Source organism: Dipodomys spectabilis, unplaced genomic scaffold, assembly GCF_019054845.1.
Source record: "Dipodomys spectabilis isolate Male_0828 unplaced genomic scaffold, ASM1905484v1 ptg000004l, whole genome shotgun sequence".
Classification (NCBI taxonomy): domain Eukaryota; kingdom Metazoa; phylum Chordata; class Mammalia; order Rodentia; family Heteromyidae; genus Dipodomys; species Dipodomys spectabilis.
The window spans coordinates 8,606,904-8,631,674 of record NW_024870681.1 but is presented as its reverse complement, the minus strand read 5'-3'; the positions used below and the strand labels follow the sequence as shown (position 1 = coordinate 8,631,674).

The window sequence follows — 24,771 nt, the reverse complement described above, 5'->3', positions numbered from 1 at the left end:
CTGGCCAGGTACCTGTGGCTCACAACCACAATCGAAACTACTTAGGAGGCTGAGATTTAGATCAAAGTTTGAAGCCAGCCCAGGCAAAAAAGTATTCAAGACCTCATCTCCAATTAATGAGCAAAATGCTGACCTGGACGTACGACAAGAGCTTAAGGCTAAATTTAAGCCCTGGTACCACTCCCCCAAAACAAAAAATGTTTACTCTGACAGTAAAGTGTGACAAGCAAGGGTGGTAATTGGAGAAACCAGTTCTGCCAAACTTTTGTAGTAATCGAGGTGAAAGATGATGATGACAAGTGAAAAACTTTAGATAATCATTTCCATAGATTTTATTATTGAGGTCATTTCAGATATTTATGTGTATGCATATGTAACATAGGTATACAACATAAAAACAAATTATATATTACTACAACCTTTTGAGAGTGTGTTCACTTTTCATGTGTTGTAGTTATTTCCATTTGTGAACTTTTTTACTACTTAATGACTCACAAAGATTTCTGAACAAAATGAGATGCATAAGTTTCCTTGTGTGTATGTAGTTTGTGTATATGTGCTTGTTTGTGTGATGACTTTTTATAGATTTAAAGTATATAGATATAGATATAGTGGCCTGAACCTCACCATGTATTTCAGGCTGAGTTTGAGGACAGCTTAGGCTGCAGAGTGAGAATATGTCTCAAATTTTAAAAAAAGAAAGAAAAAAGATTGGAATTAAGTTCTTCCTTTGTTCTGTCCTAGTTTTATGATTTTTAAGCATATTATTTTCTAAAGTGGAAGTTAAATTTAAACATTTAAAATCATGTTTCTTTTTTATTTCAGCTTTACCAACAGGGGCGCTTATGTCAACTGGGCAGTGAATTTTGTGAATTAGAAGTTTTTGCTAAAGTACTGAGAGCTTTGGATAAAAGGTAAGAGAGAGAGAGAAAAAAAAGAATGTGTGTGTGTGTGTGTGTGTGTGTGTGTTGCCCAGAACTGTTTGCTTCAGTCCTGCTGCTTCAGCCTCTTGAGTAGTGCTACTACAGTTATGCATCATGGTATTTGGTAATAGATTTGTTTTTTAAAAAAACTTGTGGTAAAAGACTGGGAATGTGGCTTAGTGGTAGAGTGCTTGCCTAGCATGCATGAAGCCCTGGGTTTCATTCCACAGTACCACATAAACACAAAAAGCCGGAAGTTTGCCGGGCACTTGTGGCTCATGCCTGTAATCCTAGCTACTCAGGAGGCTGAAATCTGAGGATTGCGGTTCAAAGCCAGCCCAGGCAAGAAAGTCCCTGAGAATCTTACCTCTTACCTCTAAAACCAGAAGTGGCTCAAGTGGTAGAGCGCTAGCCTTGAGCTGAAGAGCTGAGGGACAGCACCCAGGCCCAGAGTTCAGGCCCCACGATCGGATCCAAAAAAAAAAACAAAACAAAAAAAAAAAAAAAAACAACTTGTGGTAAAATGGGCTGGCAGAGACACAAGTGTTAAAGCACCTGCATTGCAAGTGGGATGCCGCGCGTGTGCGTGTGTGCGTGTGTGTGTGTGTGTGTGTTGCCGTGTGTGTGTGTGGGGGGGGGCTTGAACTCTGGGCCTGGGCGCTGTTCCTCAGTTCTTCAGCTCAAGGCTAGCGCTACCACTTGAGCCACAGTGCCACTTCCGGTTTTTTGAGTGGTTTATTGGAGATAATGGCTTTGAACCACAATCCTCAGATCTCAGACTCCTGAGTAATTAGGATTGCAGGCGTGAGCCCCAGGTGCCCGGGCCTAAGAATGTCAGTCATGGAGCCCAAACTCTGGGCCTGGGCGCTGTCCCTCAGCTCTTCAGCTCAAGACTAGCTCTCTTTACCATTTGAGCCACAGCGCCACTTCCAGCTTTTTCTGCCTATGTGGTGCTGAGGAATGGAACCCAGGGCCTCATGCAAACAAGGCAGGCACTCTACCACTGAGCCACTTGCCCAGTCCGCTTAAGTACTTTTTTATTTTTTTAAAGTGGCAAAATACAGATATATAGATCATATTAAATTTACCCCTCTCCTCCCCTGCTTTATTTTTGTACTGGTTCTGATCAGGGCTGAGCTGATGTGCTCGACTCTTACTGTGGCTGTGCAATTGAGCTGCATGCCACTTCCAGCTTTTGGTGGTTAATTGGAGATAAGCGTGTCACAGAAGCCAGATACCAGTGGCTCACACTTATAATCCTAGCTATTCTGGAGACTGAGATCTGAGGATCAGGGTTGGAAGCTAGCCTGGGCAGAAAGTCTGCATGAGTCTTTTTTTTTTTTTGGTCGGTTGTAGGGCTTGAGCTTTGAGCCTGGGCGCTCTCCATCAGCTCTTCAGCTCAAGGCAAGTGCTCTACCAGTTGAACTACAGTGCCACTTTTGTGACTTTTTCTGCTTATATTGTGCTGAGGAATCGACTCCAAAGCCTCATGCATGCAAGGCAGGCACTCTACCCAGCCCATGCATGAGAGTCTTATCTCCAATTAACCACTCAAAACTGGAAGTTGAGCTGTGGCTCTAAGTGGTAGAGTGCTAGCCTTGAGCAAAAGAGCTCAGGGACAGCTCCCTGAGTTCAAGCCCCATTACAAACAGCAAAAAGAGTCTTATGGACTTTCCTACTCTGGGTGGCTTTGAACCAGGATTCTCAGATCTTAACCTCCAAAGGAACTAGGATTGTAGGCGTGAACCACTAGCACTCAACCTAAATTTACCACACTTAAGGATATATGTCAGTGACATTCAATTTATTTACCTTTTATCAACACTATCCATTTCCAGAGTGTTTTTACCATCTCAGACAAAAACCATTGTAGTCAGGGCTGGGAAGGTGGCTCAGTGGTAGAGTGCTTGCCTTGCATGCATGAGGCCCTGGGTTCGATTCCTCAGCACCACATAAGCCAAAAGAAAAAAGCGGGAAGTGGCGCTGTGGCTCAAGTGGTAGAGCGCTAGCCTTGAGCTGAAGAGCTGAGGAACAGTGCCCAGGCCCAGAGTTCAGGCCCCACGACTGGACCCAGAAAAACCCAAAAAACCATTGCAGTCATTAATAATAACTCATAATTAATAATAACTCATCCCCTGAAACCACTGTTTTGCTTTTTTGTTTGGACATATTCTCAATTCTCTTAATTATATATCTAGGGTATATGCACAGGATGACCTCGTGCTACCTTGTTTTTGAGCAGCTGTTACATTTTTTTCACAGCAGGTATACCATTTTACATTCCTGTCACCATTTGTAAGGGTTCAGCTTTTTATATCTTATCTCTACATTTTTTTATTGTATTTGTTTTGCTGCCTGTGCTTAAAAAAATTCTATTGGACATGAATTGATAACTCACTGTGATTGTAATTTAAATTTATAATTTTCTACTCACTAATGATATTAAGCATCTTGTGTTTACTGACTGTATTTTTTTTTTTTTTTTTGGTGCCCAGTATTAGGGCTTGAACTCAGGGTTTGGGTGCTGTTCCTGAGCTATTTTACTTAAGACTAACACTCTACCACTTGGGCCACAGCTCCACTTCCAGCTTTTTTGGTAGTTAATTAGAGATAAAAATCTCACAGAAGCTGAATGCTGGTGGCTCACCTCTGTAATCCTACCTACTCAGGAGGCTGAGATCTGAGGATCACAGTTGAAAGCCAGTCCGGAATGCCAGAATGTCTATATCTTAAAGTAATCACTAGAAAACTGGAATGACATTTTGGTTCAAGTGGTAAAGCTCTAGCCTTGAGCAAAAGAGCTCAGGGACAATGATCAAGCGCAGAGCTAAAGCCACACAATCTACCAAAAAAAAGTTGCAGACATTCTTGCCTGTGCTTGCTTGGAACTATGATCTTTTTTTTTTTTTTTTTTTTTTTATTGTAAAGCTACTATACAGAGGGTCACAGTTACATGAGTGAGGTTATGAGTACACTTCCTCTTGAACATTGTTACCCCCTCCATTGTTTTCCCCCTACCATCCCCTCCCTCCCTCCCTTCCCCGAGGTTCTTTTTTTTTTTTTTTTTTTTTTTTTGATTGTGATTAAATGATTACATAATTTCAAAGTCACAAGTTCATTCTAACTTCCCTGGAGCAAATTGTCTACCACAGTCTGTAATATATAACAGTGTTCACATGTTATATACCATATTTGTGATCAGCAGCATGAGGATATTTAGTAGTGGTTCAACCAGATGAGCGGGAGTTCTTTGTTTCTTAAGTCCTGTTAGTTTTGTCGTATCACTAACCTTTTGAATTTAGCATCCACTTATGAGGGAGACCATGTACCGTTTGTCTCTTCGTTCTTGGCTTACCTCGCTCAACATGATTCCTTCTAGCTCCATCCATTTCCCTGCAAATGCCATTATTTTGTCATTTCTAATGGCTGCATAGTATTCCATTGTGTATAGATACCACAATTTTTGGATCCATTCATCTGTGGTGGGGCACCTAGGTTGTTTCCATATCCTAGCTATTGCGAACAGTGCTGCAATAAACATGGAGGTGCACGTGTCCTTGTATATTGGTTCCTGTTGTTCAGGGTAGATGCCTAGAAGTGGTATGACTGGGTCGTAAGGGAGGTCAATCTTTAGCTTTCTAAGGACCCTCCAGACTGCTTTCCAAAGTGGTTGTATAAGTGTACATTCCCACCAGCAGTGTAATAGGGTTCCTCTTTCTCCACATCCCCTCCAGCATTTGTCGTTGGCTGATTTGTGGATGTGGGACATTCTGACTGGGGTAAGGTGGTATCTCAGGGTTGTCTTTATTTGCATTTCCTTCACCACCAGGGATGATGAACATTTCCTCATGTGTTTCTTTGCCATTTTTATTTCTTCATTTGAGAAGTCCCTCTTTAGTTCCCTTGCCCATTTAGTAATTGGTTTGTTAGGTTTGGGAGGGATTAGTTTCTTGAGTTCCCTGTATATACAGGATGTTAACCCCTTGTCTGATATATCGCTGGTAAATATTTTTTCCCAATTAGTTGGTTGTCTTTCTAGCTTAGTTGCGATAGATTTAGCTGTGCAGAAGCTTTTTATTTTAAGGTAGTCCCATTTGTCGAGTCTCTCTCCAACTTGTTGTGACCCTGGGACTCTGTTCAGGAAGTTCCTTCCTGTGCCTATTAGTTCAAGTGTCTCTCCTACTCTGTCCTGCAGTAGTTTCAGAGATTCAGGTTTAATGTTAAGGTCTTTAATCCATTTTGAGTTGATGTTGGTGCATGGTGATAGGCTGGGGTCCACTTTTAGTTTTCTGCATGTGGCTGCCCAGTTTTCCCAGCACCAGCGGTTGAAGAGGCTGTGTTTCTTCCATTGTATGTCTTTGGCTCCTTTGTCGAATATCAGCTGGCTGTAGGCCTGTGGATTTATATCTGGATCTTCTATTCTGTTCCATTGGTCTTCGGGTCTGTTTTTGTGCCAGTACCATGCTGTCTTTGTGATTATAGCTCTGTAGTAGAGTTTGAAGTTCGGCATGGATAGCCCTCCCATATTGTCTTTATCCCCTAGAATTGTTTTGGCTATTCTAGGTCTTTTGTTGTTCCATATAAATTTTTGGACTGTTTTCTGTATTTCAGTGATGTACGTCATTGGGATTTTAATAGGAATTGCATTGAATTTGTATATTAGTTTTGGAAGTATCACCATCTTTACTATATTAAGTCGGCCTATCCAGGAGCATGGGAGGTCTTTCCATTTCCTAGTGTCTTCTGCAATTTCTTTCTTTAACTTTTTATAGTTCTCATTAAATAGTTCTTTCACATCTTTGGTTAGGTTAATTCCTAAATATTTTATTTTTTGGGAGGTTATTGTGAATGGGGTTGCTCCCTTTATTTCCCTCTCTTCCTGTGCGTTATCAGTGTATAGGAAGGCAACTGATTTTTGTGGGTTTATTTTGTATCCTGCTATTTTGCCGAAGTGACTTATGATTTCTAAAAGTTTGGGGATGGAGTTTTTGGGATCGTGGAGGTATAGTATCATGTCGTCTGCAAAAAGGGATAGTTTCACTTCTTCTTTCCCTATGCGGATCCCTTTAATGTCTTTTTCTTGCCTTATTGCCCTGGCTAAGGGTTCTAGGACTATGTTGAAGAGGAGTGGAGATAGTGGACATCCTTGCCTTGTTCCTGTTTTTAGGAGGATTGGTTGTAGCTTTTCCCCATTAAGTATAATATTGGCTATTGGTCTGTCATAAATGGCTTTTATTGTTTTTAGAAATGTTCCTTCTATTCCTATTTTCTCCAGAGCTTTTAGCATGAATGAATGTTGAATTTTATCAAAGGCCTTTTCTGCATCTGTGGCGATAATCATGTGATTCTTGACCTTGGCTCTGTTGATATGCTGGATTACATTTATTGATTTACGTATGTTAAACCATCCCTGTGTCTCTGGGATGAAGCCTACCTGATCATAGTGTATTATTTTTTTTATGTGTTTCTGGATTCTGTTAGCTAGAATCTTGTTAAGGATCTTTGCATCTGTGTTCATCAAGGAGATTGGCCTGTAATTCTCCTTTTTGGTTGGGTCTTTGCCTGGTTTGGGGATGAGTGTGATATTGGCTTCGTAGAATGAGTTTGGGATAGCTCCCTCTTTCTCTGTTTCTCTGAAGAGCTTGAGGAGTATGGGTATTAGTTCTTCTTTAAAGGTCTTATAGAATTCTGCTGTGAATCCATCTGGTCCTGGGCTTTTTTTTGTTGGAAGACTTTTGATAGCTTCCTGTATCTCATTATAGGATATTGGCTTATTTAATTGGTTAACTTCTTCTTTGCTCAGTTTGGGTAACTTGTATTTCTCTAAAAATGCATCCATTTCCGCCAGATTTTCTTCCTTTAGAGAGTATAGCTTTTGAAAGTAGTCTGTTAGAATTGTTTGGATATCTTGGGTACGTGTTGTGATGTTTCCCGTGGCATCCCTAATCCTATTAATATGGGTTTCCTCTCTTCTTTTTTTAATTAATCTTGCCAACGGGCCATCAATTTTGTTTATTTTTTCAAAGAACCAGCTTTTTGTTTGGTTTATTTTGGTTATGGTTTTCTGATTTTCTAATTGGTTAATCTCTGCTCTCAATTTGGTTATCTGGCTTCGTCTAGTAGCTTTAGGTCCCATTTTTTCTTGTTTTTCTAGCTGTTTTAGTTGCAACATGAGATTATTTACTTGGTCTGTCTCCATTCTCTTGATGTGGGCACTGAGGGCAATAAATTTGCCCCTCAGGACTGCTTTTGCTGTGTCCCACAAGTTTCTTTGTGAGGTGTTTTCATTTTCATTGAGTTCTAGGAAATGCTTTATTTCTTCTCTGATCTCTTCTGTTACCCAGGCCTTGTTAAGGAGTGTGCTGTTCAATTTCCATGTATTAGAGAAATTTCTGCGGTATGCTTTGTTATTGAGAGCTAGCTTGATTCCACTGTGGTCAGATAGGATACAGGGGATTATGTCGATCCCTTTGTATTTGCTTAAGTTCCTTGAATGAACTATGATATGGTCTATTTTGGAGAAAGTTCCATGAGCTGCTGAGAAGAATGTGTACTGTGTTGTTTTAGGGTGAAATACTCGGTAGATGTCAGTTAATTCCGCTTGAAGTATGGCCTCACTTAATTCGGTAGCTTCTTTGCCAATCCTCTGGTTGGTAGACCTGTCCTTTGGTGAGAGTGGCGTGTTAAAGTCTCCTAGTATTATCGTATTGGGATCTATTTTATTCTGTAAGTTTGAGAGCATTTGTTTAACATATCTGGGTGCACCGATATTTGGGGCATATAAGTTGATGATGGTTATATCCTCCTCTTGGATTGTTCCCTTTATTAATATGTAATGTCCGTCCTTGTCTTTCTGTACTGATTTTAATGAAAAGTTTATTTTGTCAGATATCAGGATAGCTACACCTGCTTTCTTATTGGGGGAATTTGATTGGTAGATCCTTTTCCACCCCTTCACTCTGAGTTTGTTTGTATGTTTGGCTGAGAGGTGGGTCTCCTGAAGGCAACAGATGGATGGGTCTTGTTTTCTGATCCAGTCCTCAGTTCGTTTTCTTTTAATTGGCGAATTCAGCCCATTTATATTAAGAGAAAGTATAGAGAGATGCATTGTTGTCCCTGCCATTCCGTTTTCCTAAGTTTTTCTTCTTTCCTTTCCTCCTGTGCTTGCTCAGTTAGACTTTGAGTAATGCCTGTTTGGGGCAGGTCCCAGTTCCTGGTTGCTTTCTTCAGGTTGTGTCCCCCCTCTTAGAATTCTTTGTAATGCTGGCTTAATGTTTATGTATTCATTTAGTTTTTCTTTGCTATTAAAAGTTTTCAGTTCTCCATCGAATGTGAATGCTAGCTTTGCCGGGTATATCAGTCTGGGTTGGCAGTTATTGGCTCTCAGGGCTCGTATGGTGCTTTCCCAGGCTTTTCTTGCATTCATTGTTTGTGTGGAGAGATCTGCAGTGATTCTAATTTTTTTCCCGTTGTAGTATAGCTCCTTCTTCATTTTTGCTGCATGCAGGATTGTTTCCTTATTATTCAGATCCATCATTGTTACTATTATGTGCCTAGAAGTGTTTCTCCTGGGATCTTGCTTGTTGGGTGTTCGATAAGCTTTTGTGATGTAGTTAAGATGGTCGTTTTTGAGGTGGGGAAAATTTTCATTGACTATCTTGTTAAATAGGTGTTGCATTCCCTTGCTCTGGAATTCCTCACCTTCGTCCACTCCGATTATGCGAAGGTTAAATTTTTTAGCATTATCTGCTTGCTCTTGAATTTCCCTTTGGTTTAATTTGAGTGATTTTTCCATATCTGTCACTTTTTGGTCCAGTTGGTGTATTCTGTCTTCTGTATCTGACACTCTACCTTCCATTTCATTCACTCTGTTGACCGTGGCTTCTATTGTGGTTTGCATGATGGAAATGGATCCCTTTATGGATTCAATGTTGGTTCTCAGAGTACTGATCTCACCTCTCAATGAGGTGATATCAGTATGCATTACCTCTAATTTGGCGTTTATCTCACTTCTTACTGAGGTTTGTGCAGCTTCTATTTTTGCATCCAATTTTTGTTTGATATCCTGTATATCTTTTGATAGTTCATCCTTGTGCTCTTTCAATTTCTGATCCATTTCTCGCTTTATTTCTTGAGTCATTGCCTCCAGCAACCCTTGGATGTAGTTTTTGTCTTCCATTCCTGCTTTGCTCCCACTGGGGCTCTCCCCTGCGTGGCTGCTGGCTTTTGAGGTGAGCTTGCTGTCCTGGGTAGTGGTAAACCTTGTGATTTTTCTCTGTGATTTTCGCATGGGGGTTCAGGAGACTGCTCTTCAATCTTGTTTTGGTGTGTCTGTCTTTGCTTGGTTGCTGATTCTCTATTGGTAGAGAGAGTCTGTGTCTGATCTGGATTCTGTTGGGAGCCTATTTCCAGCTGCTATTCACTTAGGATTCTCAGCTCTCTGCTGTAGCAATTCCCGCCTTTGGAAGGGTTGAGCAGCCTAGACTGCTTGTGTTTGCTCCTGCGGGTGCTCCTGTAGGTCGTCAGTTGTTGTTGCAGTCCGTCAGTTGTTGTTGCAGTCCGAGTTCAGTTGGGGTGGTTGCGGGCTGGGTTGGGCGGCCCCCCGCCGGGTCGTTGCGATCGCGACAGGTCCCTTTGTGGCGCTGCTGGTGCCGGGCAGCTTTGGCGGGATGGAGCCTCTCCGCTCTGGTGGAGAGTGATGGGTGGGGTGGGATCCTCCTGGAGACTCCCGGCTGGTAGGTTTCTCTGTTCCTGGCGATCCGCTGTTCTGCAATCCGGTACCTGGTGATCTGCAAGCAGCCCCCTGTGTCTCTGTGGCTCCGGCAGCCCCCGCGGGGCCGGCTGGCCGGCGGCTTGGCGCACTGCCGCGCGGCCAGTAAAGGTTGGGGGAGGGGTCTTCGCTCTTCTCTGTTCTGAAATTCTTCTTTTCCTCTCTTTCTTTTTTTGTTATTTTCCACCTCTGGTTTTTCTCTGAGTGTTCGTCTTTTTGTTGTTGTCGGTCTCTTGGGGAGATTAAAGGTTGGAACTCGAACTCTCTTTTTGGTTGGAGAGAGCTGTGGCGTTTCCCTACTGCCCCGTCGCCATCTTCCCACTCCTCGGAACTATGATCTTTAGATCTCACCCTCCTAATTAACTAGGATTACAAGTGTGATCGACTGGTGCCCAACAATATATCTTCTTTGGAAAATGATCTACTCAAATTACTGCCTAGTTGTAATTGTGTTCTTTTTTATTATTGAATTATTATTTTTTGGTGTTGATTCTAGGATTTGAATTCAAGACCTCAAGTTATCACTAGGCTTTTTGGTTCAAGGCTGTCTCTTCCACTTAAACCATGTTTCCACTTTTGGTCTTTTACTGGTTAGTTTGAGAAAAAGTCTCACAAATTTATCTGCCTGAGCTGGCTTTGAACTGGGATCCTCAGATCTCAGCCTCCTGAGTAACTAGGATTATGGATGGGAGCTATTAGTGTTATAATTGATCTTTTTTTTTTTTTTTTTTTTTTGTCTTTTGCCAGTTCTGGGGCTTGAACTCAGGGCGGCCAGGGCACTGTCCCTGAGCTTCTTTTGCTCAAGGCTAACACTCTACCACTTGAGCCATAGCACCACTTCAGGCTTTTTCTGTTTATGTGGTATTGAAGAATTGAACCCAGGGCTTCATGCATGCTAGGCAAGCACTCTACCACTAAGCCACATTGCTAGCCCTATAATTGATTATTAAAGCTTTTTTCTTTTTCTTATTAGTAAAAAGGTGTTTCTGGGCTGGGAAGGTGGCTCAGTGGTAGAGCGCTTGCCTTGCATGCATGAGGCCCTGGGTTCGATTCCTCAGTACCACATAAGAAAAAAGCTGGAAGTGGCACTGTGGCTCAAGTGGTAGAACGTTAGCCTTAAACTGAAGAGCTGAGGGACAGCGCCCAGGCCCATCCATAGTTCAGGCCCCTCGACCGGACCCAATAAATAAATAAATAAATAAGAAGGTGTTTCTTGGGCTGGGAATGTGGGTTAGTGGTAGAGTGCTTGCGCCTGACATGCATGGAAGCCCTATGTTCTATTCTTCAATACCACATAACAGAAAAAGCCAAAAGTGGCGCTGTGGCTCAAGTGGTAGAGTCCTAGTCTTGAGCAAAAGAATCCCAGTGCCTGGGTCCTGAGTTCAAGCCCCAGACTTGCAAAAAAGAAAAAAAGCTATTTCTTGATCATATACAAAGTAAATAAAATCTTATATAACACATATACTATGTGTAGCAATAAATAACTGTGGGACCAGGCCCAGCACTACCCCTACTGTATGGGACAAGGATAAGTACCTGTTGCCAGCACCTGCTAAAGTCAGGCCTCTGACTGCTCTATTTAAGTGTGAGGGCCCAGGACTCATCTTGCTGTAAGCTTCTAAGCCCCTTTCCACTTAGATCTTGAAGAACTTCGCTTTACCTTAGAATAACCTAGCATATCCACTGTAACACCCTTCTTCCCCACCCCCACCCCTACTCTCCACTTCCTCCCCTTTCTAAAAGGACAAAAATAACTTACCTCTATAAAATAACTTTCCTTCTCTTTCAGACATTTGCTTCATCATTGTTTTCAGGCTTTGATGGATCATGGTGTTAAAGTGGCTTCAGTTTTGGCCTACTCATTCAGTAGAAGGTGCTCTTACATAGCAGAATCAGATGCTGCAGTCAAGGAGAAAGCCATTCAAGTTGGCTTTGTTTTAGGTAAGAAATGGTAAAATAGAATTTTAATCTGTGATGGGCCCATAGTTAACTTGCTAACAATAAAGGTTTCCTCCAAGTTTCTCAAAGTCTACATAGAAAAGTTAAGAAGAAACCATCGGAATAAGTAAATGTGATTTATTGAACATTAACTCTGTGTCAAACACCATACTAGGTAAATAGTATCTTCTTAAATCCTTACAGCATTCCAGTGAACTGATAGTATTAATAGCATTTTACATATGAGGAAATAAGACTCTGAAAACTTGAGTAACTGGATCAAGTCACATATCAAGTAGTGAGCTAAGTTTAGAATCTTGTGTCTATGATTCTGAAGCACATATCTTTCTACCATGTCATGCTGCCAACAAATTCTTTGACTTGCTTACTATATGCTGTGGTATGGGACTTAACCTTCTTGAGGCCTTGGTTTACCCATCTCTAAAATAAAGATTGTTTTATATTTTTTCATGGAGATGTTGTAAGGATAGTGAAAACATAACTGTAAAAACACTTTGGAGCCAAGCGCTGATGGATCACACTTGTCATTCTAGCTACTTAGGAGGCCGAGATCTGAGAATGGTGGTTCAAAGCCAGCTCACGCTGGAAAGTCCATGAGACTCTTACCTTCAATTAACCACTAGAGAACCGAAGTGGTGCTTTGGCTCCAAGTGGTAGAGCACTAACTTTTAGCAAAAAGAGCTCAGAACAGCACCCATGTCCTGAGTTCAAGCCCTGTGGCCAATATCAACAAAAAAGTTGGGACGTTTTGTATGCTACACATACAGAAAAATGTTGTTAAATATTTGTATAACATTTTGTATTGTTTTCATAGTACATATAAATAAGTATACTTTAGGCAGTTGTTTTATGAAAGTCATGACTTCCTTACATTTTTATTTTATTTTGAAATAATGGTAGTCAGAGAAAATTGCTAAAGAATACCTAGAATTCTTTGAACTATTATTATTATTCTTTCAGCTTCCACCAATGATGACATTTCATGTAATTGTAGGACAATATCAAAACAAGGAAATTGTCATTGGTATTTTTAACTAGACTACAGACCTTATGAGTTGTCGTCAGTTTTTACATGTACTCATTTGTGTGGGTGTTTCTATGCAATTGATTCAATGTAGACTCATAAGTGCTATTACTACCAGGATACTGAACTGTTTCATCACTACAAACCATGTTTGTTTTTAGCTTTTTGAATTAATATGTGCATGTATGTGCATATACACTTTTTCTTTTTCTTTTTTGATCAGTTGTGGGGCTTGAACTCTGGGCTTGGGCGCTGTCCTTGAGCTCTTCAGCTCTGCCACTTGAGCCACAGCACCAATTCTGGTTTTCTGGTGGTTAATTGGAAAGAAGAGTCTCATAGACTTTCCTGCCTGGGTTGCCTTTGAACCCTGGTCCTCAGATCTCAGCCTCCTGATGAGTAGCTAGGATTACAGGCGTGAGCCACCATTTCCTGGCAGAACATATTTCTTTTCTAAAAAAGAATTTTGAATTTATCCTTACTACTTTCATGAAATATAAATTGAAACAGAGTTGTCCAAAGACAGTATTGTTTTGTGATCTTGATTGATATTGATGACATCGCTTTAACTCTAAATTGTCATGTAAAAATTTGTATTGGAGAAATTTACTATCCAAGGATATGAAAGGCAGAAAAGCTAGTAGTGTTTAGACATTTCCACATACTGATATGATTATCAGTCTCTCTCATAATGAGCCAAATAGATATCTTGGACAGAACCAAGTCCTTGCCCATTCACATTATTAGTTTTAATCCTAAAATTATCCAGAGAATGATGAAACTTCATACCAGAAAAAAACAGTGGTAAGTGGCGCTGTAGCTCAAGTGGTAGAGCGCTCACCTTGAGCTGAAGAGCTGCCTAAGCCCAGAGTTCAAGCCCCAAGACTGACAAAAAAAAAAAAAGAAACAGTAGTAGAAATAATTCTTTAAAAATAATAGCCTTGGACTGGGAAAGTGGCTTAGTGGTAGAGTGCTTGCCTGGCATGCATGAGACCCTCGATTCTTCAGTACCACATAAGCAGAAAAACCGGAAGTGGCACTGTGGCCCAAGTGGTAGAGTGGTAGCCTTGAGCTGAATTGCTGAGGGACAGTGCCCAGGCCCAGAGTTCAGGACCCCCCTACCCCCCCCCCCCCCAAAAAAAAAAGTAATAGCCTTAAGCCCAGCCTTATGACCTGTGGCTTACCCCTATAACCCTAGCTACTCAACAGGCTGAGATCTGAGGATCACAGTTCAAGCCAGCCCAGGCAGGAAAGTCAATGAGATTCTTATCTCCAATTAACCACTAAAAAACTGGAAGTGGAGCTGTGGCTCAAAGTAGTAAAGTGCTAGCCTTGAGCAAAAGAGCTCATGGAAAGCGCCTCAGCCCTGAGTTCAAGCCCCATTACCAACAAAAAACAGCTTTGCTGGATGTCTAGTTCATGCCTGTAATCCTAGCTGCTTAGGAGACTTGAGATTTTAGGATCACAGTTTGAAGCCAGTCCAAGCAGGAAAGTTTGCAAGACTTTTTTTTTTTTTAAGTCCGTTGTGGGGCTTGAACTCTGGGCCTGGGGCCCTGTCCCTTGCTCTACCACTTGAGCTACAGCGCCACTTCCGGTTTTCTGGTGGTTTATTGGAGATAGGAGTCTCATGGTCTCTCCTGCCTGGGCTGGCTTTCAACTGCGATCCTCAGATCTCAGCCTCCTGAGTAGCTGGGATTACAGGCGTGAGCCACTAGGGCCCGGCCAATGCAAGACTCTTAAGTTAGCCACTGAAACACCAGAAGTCAAGCTGTAGCTCAAGTGGTAGAATGTCAGCCTCAAACAAAAATCTAACAAACAGGGCTGGAAAGGTGGTTCATTGGTAGAGCGCTTGCCTTGTATGCCTGAGGCCCTGGGTTCGATTCCTCAGAACCACATAAGCAAAAAAGAAAAAAGCCGGAAGTGGCGCTGTGGCTCAAGTGGTAGAGCGCTAGCCTTGAGCTGAAGAGCTGAGGGACAGCGCCCAGGCCCAGAGTTCAGGCCCCAGGACCAGACACACCCCCCCCCCCCCAAAAAAAAAAAAAAAAGAAAAAAAAATAAATCTAACAAACAGTCCCCAGGCCCTGATTAAAGGCCTCATACTGGAACACACATTTTATTTTATTTTTTGGTTGTCTGAACTCTGGGCCTGGGTGCTGTCCCTCAGCTCTTCAGTTTAAGGCTAGCGCTCTACCACTTGAGCCACAGCACCACTTCTGGCTCTTTTTTTCTGCTTATGTGGTGCTGAGGAATTGAACCCAGGGCCTCATGCATGCAAGGCAAGCACTCTACCACTGAGCCATCTTTCCAGCCCCAGACACACACATTTTTAAAAATAAGTGTTATATAGGTATAACTCATGCAGTACAGCTTGATTTATCATTGCCTTCAAATTGATACCACTTCATCTCTAGGTAACCATTAGTCTATTAGTCTATTTTATGTTTTTATAGATTAATCCATTCTAGACTTTTTTTTTTGGGTCCAGTCGTGGGCCTGAACTCTGGGCCTGGGCACTGTCCCTCAGCTGTTCAGCTAAAGGCAAGTGCTCTACCACTGAGCCACCTTCTCAGCCCCTCTAGACATTTTATATGTAGTAGACCCAGAAGATATTTTTGTGGCTAGCTTGTTTCATTAAGTGTGATGTCGTTAAGGTCTATTCATGTTGTAGAGATGGAAGTATTTAATATAACAATCTTTTGTTTTGGTCAGTCGTGGGGCTTGAACTCTGGGCCTGGGCGCTGTCCCTGAGCGATACCACTTGAGCGACAGGGCCACTTCTGTTTTTCTGGTGGTTAATTGGAGGTAGAGTCTCACAGACTTTCCTGCCTGGGCTGGCTTTGAACCGAAATCCTCAGATCTCAGCCTCCAGAGTAGGTAGGATTACAGGCATGACCCACTGGTGCATGGCTTATAACAAGCTTTTGTTCAAGTATTAGAATACTAGAAAGGCTAAAAGGTGACACAATATCAACTTTTAAGACACTCTGAAGCACTTGAAGAAGGGAAGAGATTAGAATTATTAAAATTTAGAAGTTTTGGGTCTGGTACTTAATGGCTCACACCTGTATCTTTGAAGCTAGCTCTAGGCAGAAAAGAGACTCCATCTCCAATTAGCCAGCAAAAATCCCATTGAAAGCATGGCTCAAATGGTAGAGCACCAGGTGTGAATAAGAAAGCTTAATGAGAGCATGAGTTCTTGAGCTTAAGCCCTGGTACAAGCACACTTTTACAAAGTTAATAATAATAATAATTGAGAAAATTGAGGGAGCCCTTGAAAAGGGGGTCTGAGAGCTAGCAGCTGGCTAGTTTTGCTGATGTTGCTGACAGGGTTATGTCAAACTGGTTTTGCAAGTGTTAGAAAACTGCAACTGGAATTGACTGTTACTGGAATGAACTGCCACTGCTCCAGTAGAGAAACATACCTTAGGGCTGGGAAGGTGGCTCAGTGGTAGAGTGCTTGCCTTGCACCCTGGGTTTGATTCCTCAGCACCACATAAGCAAAAAGAGAAACATACCTTCTGGGTGTTCCTGTCAACAATAGGAAGTATCCTTTGTTCCTCAGTTGCTCTACTGATTGACAGATGCTAACAACATAACTAGCAAAGGAAAAATATGGTTTGCAATCATTGCATCTGCATCATAAAACTATAGTCTAGGGGCTGGGAAGGTGGCTTAGTGGTAGAACACTTGCCTTGCATGCATGAGGCCCTGGGTTCGATTCCTCAGCACCATATAAGCAAAAAGAAAAAAGCTGGAAGTGGCGCTGTGGCTCAAGTGGTAGAGCGCTCGCCTTGAGCTGAAGAGCTGAGGGACAGCGCCTGGGCCCAGAGTTCAGGCCCCACGACCAGACCCCAAAAAACAACAACAACAACAAAAAACCTATAGTCTAGAGGGGTAGATTTGTAGCTAAGAGGTGTCTAATACCCAGCCCATCGTTTGAGTTGGAATGGTAAGTAGAAAGTTGCTTAATACAATAGCCTCAGTATTTAGTCTCTTGGTTAGGATCCTAGAACAGTCCCTGGGCAGGAAGTTAGACTCTTATCTCCAAATAAGTAGTACAGACAAAGTACTGGAAGTTACCCTGGGTGCCAGGGGCTCCTGCCTGTAATACTTGCTACTCAGGAGGCTAAGGTCTGAGGAAGGAAGTTCCAGGCCAGGGAAAGTAAGTTCGTAAGACTCTTTTTTTATTTCTAATTAACTACCAAAAACTGGAAGCAGAGGTGTGGCTCAAGTGGAATAGTGCCTGGGCCCTGAATTCAAGCCCAGGCCCCAAGTGAGTAAGTATCAGTTTCCCTTTATATCCTTTGATGTGCTGTTATACTAAGAATAAGTTTTATTCAAATTTCAGTCTCTTCTTTGCAATGAGACTTGGGGAGATTGAAGTTATATGTACTCTATAAAGTGAAAATATTAAGAGTGGTTAGAATTTATTAGCCAACAAGTATACTTAGAGGGTTAGAACTCTTTATTTATGATCTCATCTTTGATCCTAATTCCCCTAGTTCAAAACTTTTTATAAATCACAAGTAATATCTCTATTTTTGATGGTGTGCAGTCATCCCTGGGACCTGGCACCTGCCACACACATGTTTTGCCATGGAACTGCACCCCCAGTCACAGGATATTTTTGGCTAAGCACAAGAAATTACTATTATGGAAGGGTTTTTCATTTTTAGATTTTCAGACAATTTGCTTAATTTTTTTTTTTTTTTTTGGTCCGGTCGTGGGGCCTGAACTCTGGACCTGGGTGCTGTCCCTCAGCTCTTCAGCTCAAGGCTAGCACTCTACTACTTGAGCCACAGCGCCACTTCTGGCTTTTTTTCTTTTTGCTTATGTGGTGCGGAGGAATTTGAACCCAGGGCCTCATGCATGCAAGGCAAGCACTGTACCACTGAGCCACCTTCCCAGCCCCCACAATTTGTGTAAATTATCTAATGTTACTGTTTTTTCTTGTTCTTTAGGTGGCTTTCTTTCAGATGCAGGTTGGTACAGTGATGCTGAGAAAGTATTTCTGTCTTGCCTTCAGTTGTGTACCCTTCATGATGAGATGCTCCACTGGTTTCGTGCAGTGGAATGTTGTGTGAGGTGAGTTGAATAAGATCTATAGGTGGTTACTGTAATGATGCTCAATGGTTTATTGGTTTGGCCCTTCTGTGTCTGCTTCAACACCTCACAGATTTCTGAGGTGATATTTGTATATTATAATTTCTAGCCTTCTGTATCCCAGCTCCAAAATGCTTTTAACATGCTATAGTCAACTTAGCTTAGATCAGAATGCATGTCTTAGATATCTTTTTTTTTTTTTTTTGCTTTTTCACAAAGTTTGTGAATATTATGGACAAAAATACATGTATTATTTTGGCTTTAAAAAATAATTTTTTGTGCTTACTTCAGCAGTACATATACTAAAATTGGAATCATACAGAGAAGATTAACATGGCCCCTACATAAGGATGACATAAAAATTTGTGAAGCATTCCATATTAAAAAAAATAATTTTTTGAGGCAAAAAAGTTTTTTTTTGTTTATTTGTCTTTGTCGGTTGTGGGGCCTGAATGCTGGGCCTGGGCTCTGTCCTTCAGCTCTAGAGCTCAAGGCTAGCGCTCTACCACTTGAGCCACAGCGCCACTTCCAGCTTTTTCTGCTTATGTGGTTCTGAGAAATCGAACCCAGGGCCTCATGCATGCAAGGCAAGCACTCTACCACTGAGCCACCTTCCCAGCTCCAAAAAATTTCTTTTAACTATAAAGCTTAGGCTAGTGTTGAGCTCACAGTCCTGATTCCTCTTACTTGTAAGTGCTAGGATTACAGGTATATACCACCTGAATACTTTTTTGTTGGTATTGGATCTTTTGTTTTTCGTCATGGGGCTTGAACTCTGGGCCAGGGTGCTGTCCCTGACCTCTTCAGCTCAAGGTTAGTGCTCTACCACTTGAGCCACAGCACCTCTATGGTTTCCTGGTAGTTTATTGGTGGTAAGAGTCTCACAGATTTTCCTCCCTGGCTGGCTTTGAACCGTGATCCTCAGATCTCAGCCTCCTGAGTAGCTAGGATTACAGGCATGAGCCACCGGTGACCAGCTAGTATTTTTTTTTATGGGGTCCGGTCGTGGGGCCTGAACTCTGGACCTGGGCGCTGTCCATCTGCTCTTCACCTCAAGGTTAGTGCTCTACTCCTTGAGCCACAGCGCCACTTCCAGCTTTTTTCTTTTTGCTTATGTGGTGCTGAGGAATCGAACCCAGGGCCTCAGGCATGCAAGGCAAGCGCTCTACTTCTGAGCCACCTTCCCCCAGCCCACTAGTATTTTTCTTATAGATAGTTTCATTGAAGATTTATTTATTTAATTCATGAAATAGATGTACCTAAAAGAAAGGAAAATAAATCTAGAAGTAGCTGCTTTTATTGTCCTTATTTTTTCTGTACATCTAACTTAAGCTATTTGATTTTTTTTCTCTTTACCTTCATTTAGTTGGGTTGTTTGTCTATTTTCTATTGCTCAAGCTGGCCTTGAAATGGTGATTCTCCTGCCTCAGATTCCCAAGTAGCTAGGTCTCTAGGCATGTATCACCATACCAGCTGTTTTAGCATTTCTCTTTTTTTTTTTGGTTGGTTGTAGGGGTTGAACTCTGGGCCTGGGTGCTGTCCCTCAGCTCTTCAGCTCAAGGCTAGCGCCCTACCACTTGAGCCACAGTGCCACTTCTGGCCTTTTCTCTGTTTATGTGGTACTGAAGAATTGAACCCAGGGCCTCATGCATGCCAGGCAAGCACTCTACCACTGAGCCAACTTCCCAACCCTTCATAAGAATTTTCTATATGGGTGTAGGCACAGGAATGGAAGGAAGAATGGTGAGCAAATACATTCATTGTATTGAATATATACTGTGTTTTAAAATGAACTGTGTGGGCTGGGAAGATGGCTTAGTGGTAGAGCACTTGCCTTGCATGCCAGAGGCCCTGGGTTCGATTCCTCAGCACCATATAAGCAAAAAGAAAAAAGCTGGAAGTGGCGCTGTGGCTCAAGTAGTAGAGCGCTAGCTTTGAGCTGAAGAGCTTAAGGACAGCGCCCAGGCCCAGAATTCAGGCCCTCCGACCGGACCCCCCCCCCCCCCCAAAAAAAAAAAAAAAAAAAAAAAGAACTGTGTGCCAGACACTGGTGGCTTATTCCTGTAATCGTAGCTGCTCAGGAGGCTGAAATCTGAGGATCAAGTTTCAAAGCCAGCTCTGACAAGAAAGTCTGTAAGACTGTTTTTGGTTTTTTTTCGGTCATGAGGCCTGAACTCTGGGCCTGGGCGCTGTCCCTGAGCTCTTCAGCTCAAGGCTAGCATTCTACCACTTGAGCCACAGCACACTTCTGGCCTTTTCTGCTTATGTTGTGCTGAGGAATTGAACCCAGGGCCTCATGTCTGCAAGGCAAGCACTCTACCACTGAGCCACCTTCCGAGCCCTATAAGACTCTTATCTCCAATAAACTACCCCAAAAAAGCTGAAATGGCCCAAGGTAGGACACTAGCTTGAGCAAAAGATTTGCTCAGGGTCAGTACCCAGGCCCTCAGTTCAAACCCCAGGACAAGTCTTTCTTCCCCCACTCCCTCCCCCCAAATAAACTATGTAGTTTGTGGTTAGGGATAAAAGCGGGAACATGGAGGAAGTTGAAGAAAGGGGTGAAAAGCATTTTACTCATAGCGTGACTTAAGAAATTGTAACACCTTTGCACAACTCCTTTAACAGTGAAAGCCAGTGTCTCATATCTGTAATACTCATAAAGCTGAGATCTAAGGAACTCTGGCCAAAGCCAGCACAGATAGAAAAGTATGTGAAACTCTTATGTTCAATTAACTGCCAAAAAATCAAAAGTGAAGCTATGGCTCAATGGATAGAGTGCTAGCCTTTAGCACAAAAGCTTAGAGACAGTGCCCAGACCCTGATTCCAAGTCCCGGGACTGGCTAAATATATAGTTTTCTATATAAAACAAGAGAAGTAAAAAATACAGTTAAAAAAAGTGTAATTTACTCAATTTATAATCCTCTATTTTTTTTGGGGGGGGGGGGTCTGGTCATGGGACCTGAACTCTGGGTCTGGGCGCTGTCCCTCAGCTCTTCAGCTCAAGGCTAGCGCTCTACCACTTACTTGAGCCCACAGCGCCACTTCTGGCTTTTTTCTTTTTGCTTATGTGGTGCTGAGGAATGGAACCCAGGGCCTCAGGCATGCAAGGCAAGCGCTCTACCACTGAGCCACCTTCCCAGCCCATAATCCTCTATTTTTATGATACAAAGTATATGTATAGAGATGTGTTAGTTAAGTCTGAAGTCCTCCTATGTTATAATCTAGATTTTTTTTTTTGCCAGTCCTGAGCTTGAACTCTGGGCCTGGGCACTGTCCCTGAGATTCTTTTTCTCAAGGCTAGTACTCTACCACTTGAGGCCACACTGCCATTCCTAGCCTTTCCTGTTTATGTGGTACTGAGGAATTGAACCCAGGACTTCGTGCATGGCAGGCAACCACATTCCCAGCCAGAGTCTATAGTACTACTGTTTATTTAAGCTAGGTTTGAATGGTGCATTTCTTCTCCTTTTTAAATTTTATTCTTTTTGTTAGTTGTGAGGCTGGGTGTTCTAGGCTTGGGTGCTGTCCCTAGGATCTTTTGCTCAAGGGTAGCACTCTATCACTTTGAGCCACAGCCCAACTTCTGGTTTTCTGGTGGTTAATTGGAGTTAAGAGTCTAAGACTTACTTGTCCACACTGGCTTTGAACCACAATTCTTAGATCTCAGCCTCTTAAGTAGCTAGGATTACAGGTGTGAGCCACCATCACCCAGCTTCTTCTCCTTTTCTTCCCTCTCCACCTACTCCTTTTACATTTTTTTTAAATGGTCACTCTTTTTATAATTGATTTCAATCTTTTTTTATGGTTGGTTGTGGGGCTTGAACTCTGGGCCTGGGCTCTGTCTCTGAGCTCTTCAGCTCAAGGTAAGCACTCCACCATTTGAGCCACAGCCCAACTTCTGGTTTTCTGGTGGTTAATTGGAGACATGAGTCTCATGGATTTTCCTGCCCTGGGTGGTTTTGAAGCATGATCCTCAGATCTAGGAGAGTAGCTAGGATTATAGGCGTAAGCTGGCATCTGGTTTGATTTCAGTCTTTTAAGGCTGTCTGTTCCCTGCTTTATATAGGGTTTTCTTTTTGAGAGAAACAAATTCTGAAGTTAATTTTGTAATGTGAAATTTTAATTAAAAATATTTTAGAAGCTTAAAGGTAGTCATGGTGGGCACACACCTGTAAATCCGGCTCTGGGGAAGCAGAAGCAGGAGAATCTTAAATTCAAGGCCAGCATGAAGCTACATACAGGAACCTGGTCTCAGAAAGCACACAGAAATTTGACTAGCTTATAATTTCCCATATATGTTTGAAAAGTACTGTATGAAAAATTACAAGAGTGTCTGTATGCAGAAACTACAAAACACTTAGGATTTGGGTCTATAATTTGTAGTGCTGATGAAAGTAATCTCTTGTCTATTCTCACTTGCCAGTTTTATCTTTGTAAGAATAGGAGACAAGACTGTCCCATATAGAATGTGAAAGATTAGTTAATTTATGTGTATACGAAACAAGTAATTTGGAACAGAAAAGCGTTAACATTTTTTTTGGGGGGGGGGGGGGTGGTCAAGTCGTGGGGCCTGAACTCTGGGCCTGGGTGCTATCCAGCTCTTCAGCTCAGGGCTAGCGCTCTACCACTTGAGCCACAGCGCCACTTCTGGCTTTTTTCTTTCTTTTTTTCTTTTTTTTGGGTCCAGTTGTGGGGCCTGAACTCTGGGCCTAGGCGCTGTCCCTCAGTTCTTCTTTTTGCTTATGTGGTACTGAGGAATCGAACCCAGGGCCTCAGGCATGCAAGGCAAGCGTTCTACCACTGAGCCACCTTCCCAGCCCATGGTTAACATTTTCTTTTCATCTGTGTTTGGTTTCTATTTGTAGAACCAGAAGATTTATATTTTTTAGATTTGTTTAAACCAGATACTTAATGCGTTTTTTTTTTTGTTGTTGTTGTGGGGCTTGAATTTTGGGCTTGGGTGCTATCCCTCAGCTCTTTAGCTCAAGACAAGTGCTCTATCGCTTGAGCCACAGCACCACTTCCAGTTTTCTTTTTCTTTTTTTTTTTTTTTTTAATTTTATTTTATTTTATTTGTGAACATACTGTATGGAGGGGTTACAATTACATGGGCAGGATAATGCATACATTTCTTACCAAGCATTGCAGCCTCCTCCTTTGTTTACCCTTCACCTCCCTTCCCAGCCTCCCCCCTCCCCCCCACCACTTCCAGTTTTCTGGTGGTTTATTGGAGATAAGAGTCTCACAGAAGTTCCTGCCCGGGCTGGCTTTGAATCGTGATCCTGAGATCTCAGCCTCCTGAGTAGCTAGGATTACAGGTGTGAGTCACTGGCACCCGACTTTAATAACTTTTTATAACTTTTTTTGGGGGGGGAGGGGTGCAGTCGTGGGACCTGAACTCTGGGCCTGGGCCCTGTCCCTCAGCTCTTCAGCTCAAGGCTAGCGCTCTACTACTTGAGCCACAGCACCACTTCCGGCTTTTTTCTTTTTGCTTATGTGGTACTGAGGAATCGAACCCAGGGCCTCATGCATGCAAGGCAAGCTCTCTACCACTGAGCCACCTTCCCAGCCCAAACTTTTTTTTTTTTTTTGTCGGTCGTGGGGCTTGAACTCTGGGCCTGGGCGCTGTCCCTCAGCTCTTCAGCTCAAGGCGAGCGCTCTACCACTTGAGCTACAGCGCCACTTCCGGTTTTCTGGTGGTTTATTGGAGATAGGAGTCTCATGGTCTCTCCTGCCCGGGCTGGCTTTGAACCGCGATCCTCAGATCTCAGCCTCCTGAGTAGCTAGGATTACAGGCGTGAGCCACCAGCGCCCGGCATCCAGCCCAAACTTTTTATAACTTTGAGATTCCCATATAACTTTTGCTTTAGCAAACCCAAAGGCTTGTTTTCTCATAGGACTAGTGCTCTTTATCTCCTTCCTTGTCACATTTAGCAAGTATTTCACATCCTTAGGTTGGCAAAGTGCTATATGCAGAGAGAAAGAGGAAAGGCAAAAGGCTCATACCAGCTGAGTCTGCTTTTTCTTTTCCTTTTTTTTTTTTTCTTCACTTTTAAAAATTAGCATTAATTAGTTGCATAGGAGTTTCATTTTTGCATATATGCATACGAAGTACCTTGATCATACTCCTTACATTTTTTTTTCTTTTAATCAGAAAAAAAAAGTAGCTTTCTTCTAAACCTAACCCTATCCCTTTGCTCACCTTATTTACAGTCTCTGCACTTGCTGGGTACATGCTGTACCACTTGAGCTTGCCTTCCATCCTTTTCCTTTTAGTTTTTGCTTTTGTTTGTCAGGTTGAGTTTTTTTGTTTGCCTGGGTTAGCTATGGATCACAATTCTGCCTTCTCTTTTTGAGTGCTAGAAATTTAGGAATTGCACCACAATGCTCAGCAATGGGATGGGGTGGGGGAGAGGAGTTGTGTATTTATGCCTGTGCAATCTAGCTAGTTAATTGGAGATGAAGTGTTGTAGATAATTTCTTTTCAGCTACACTTGAATTGCAGTTCTCCAAGTCTCTGCCTCCTGATAGTAGTTGCTGTGGAATACAGTTTGGCAGTGTCAAAACACTAGAGTTTGCATATGCCCCAACAATTTCATTCTAAGATGTATGCAAAGTAATTGAAAGCACACTCAAGAGATTTGTGTGCTGGTGTTCATAAGAACCAAAGGCGGAAACAATTCAAATATCCATCTACACATGTGAATAGATTGAGGTTTTCAGCCAAGTGTAATAAACGCTAGACCGTGGGTGAACCTTGAAATTTTTGTCCTTTGAAATAATAATGTCCCATAAAAAATAATGCATGATTTTACAATATGAAATATCTAGCATAGAAAAATTCAGACATTAAAGATTTTCATGGTCTAGTGGGTAAAGGAGAATGGAAAATTATTGCTTAAGGGTTACAGGTTTCTGTTTGGGGTGATATAAAAGTTTTGGAAGTGGATAGTGATGATTGTTGCATAACATGGTGGATATAATTACACTGAAT

General features: G+C 42.2%; 1 protein-coding gene and 1 non-coding gene across 2 annotated transcripts in view; both read left to right on the top strand.

The window, feature by feature from the left end:
- The window catches only part of Appbp2 (amyloid beta precursor protein binding protein 2), a 63,390-nt gene that overhangs the window by 10,642 nt on the left and 27,977 nt on the right, over nt 1-24,771 (top strand). The window contains exons 2-4 of the mRNA XM_042691297.1: nt 826-914; nt 11,483-11,634; nt 17,635-17,758. Of these exons, the coding sequence (XP_042547231.1) occupies nt 826-914; nt 11,483-11,634; nt 17,635-17,758 (365 nt within the window). The remainder of the gene's footprint in view (nt 1-825; nt 915-11,482; nt 11,635-17,634; nt 17,759-24,771) is intronic.
- LOC122120521 lies at nt 18,055-18,161 on the top strand. Its single transcript, XR_006149716.1, has one exon. It is a non-coding gene; the product is annotated as a U6 spliceosomal RNA (small nuclear RNA).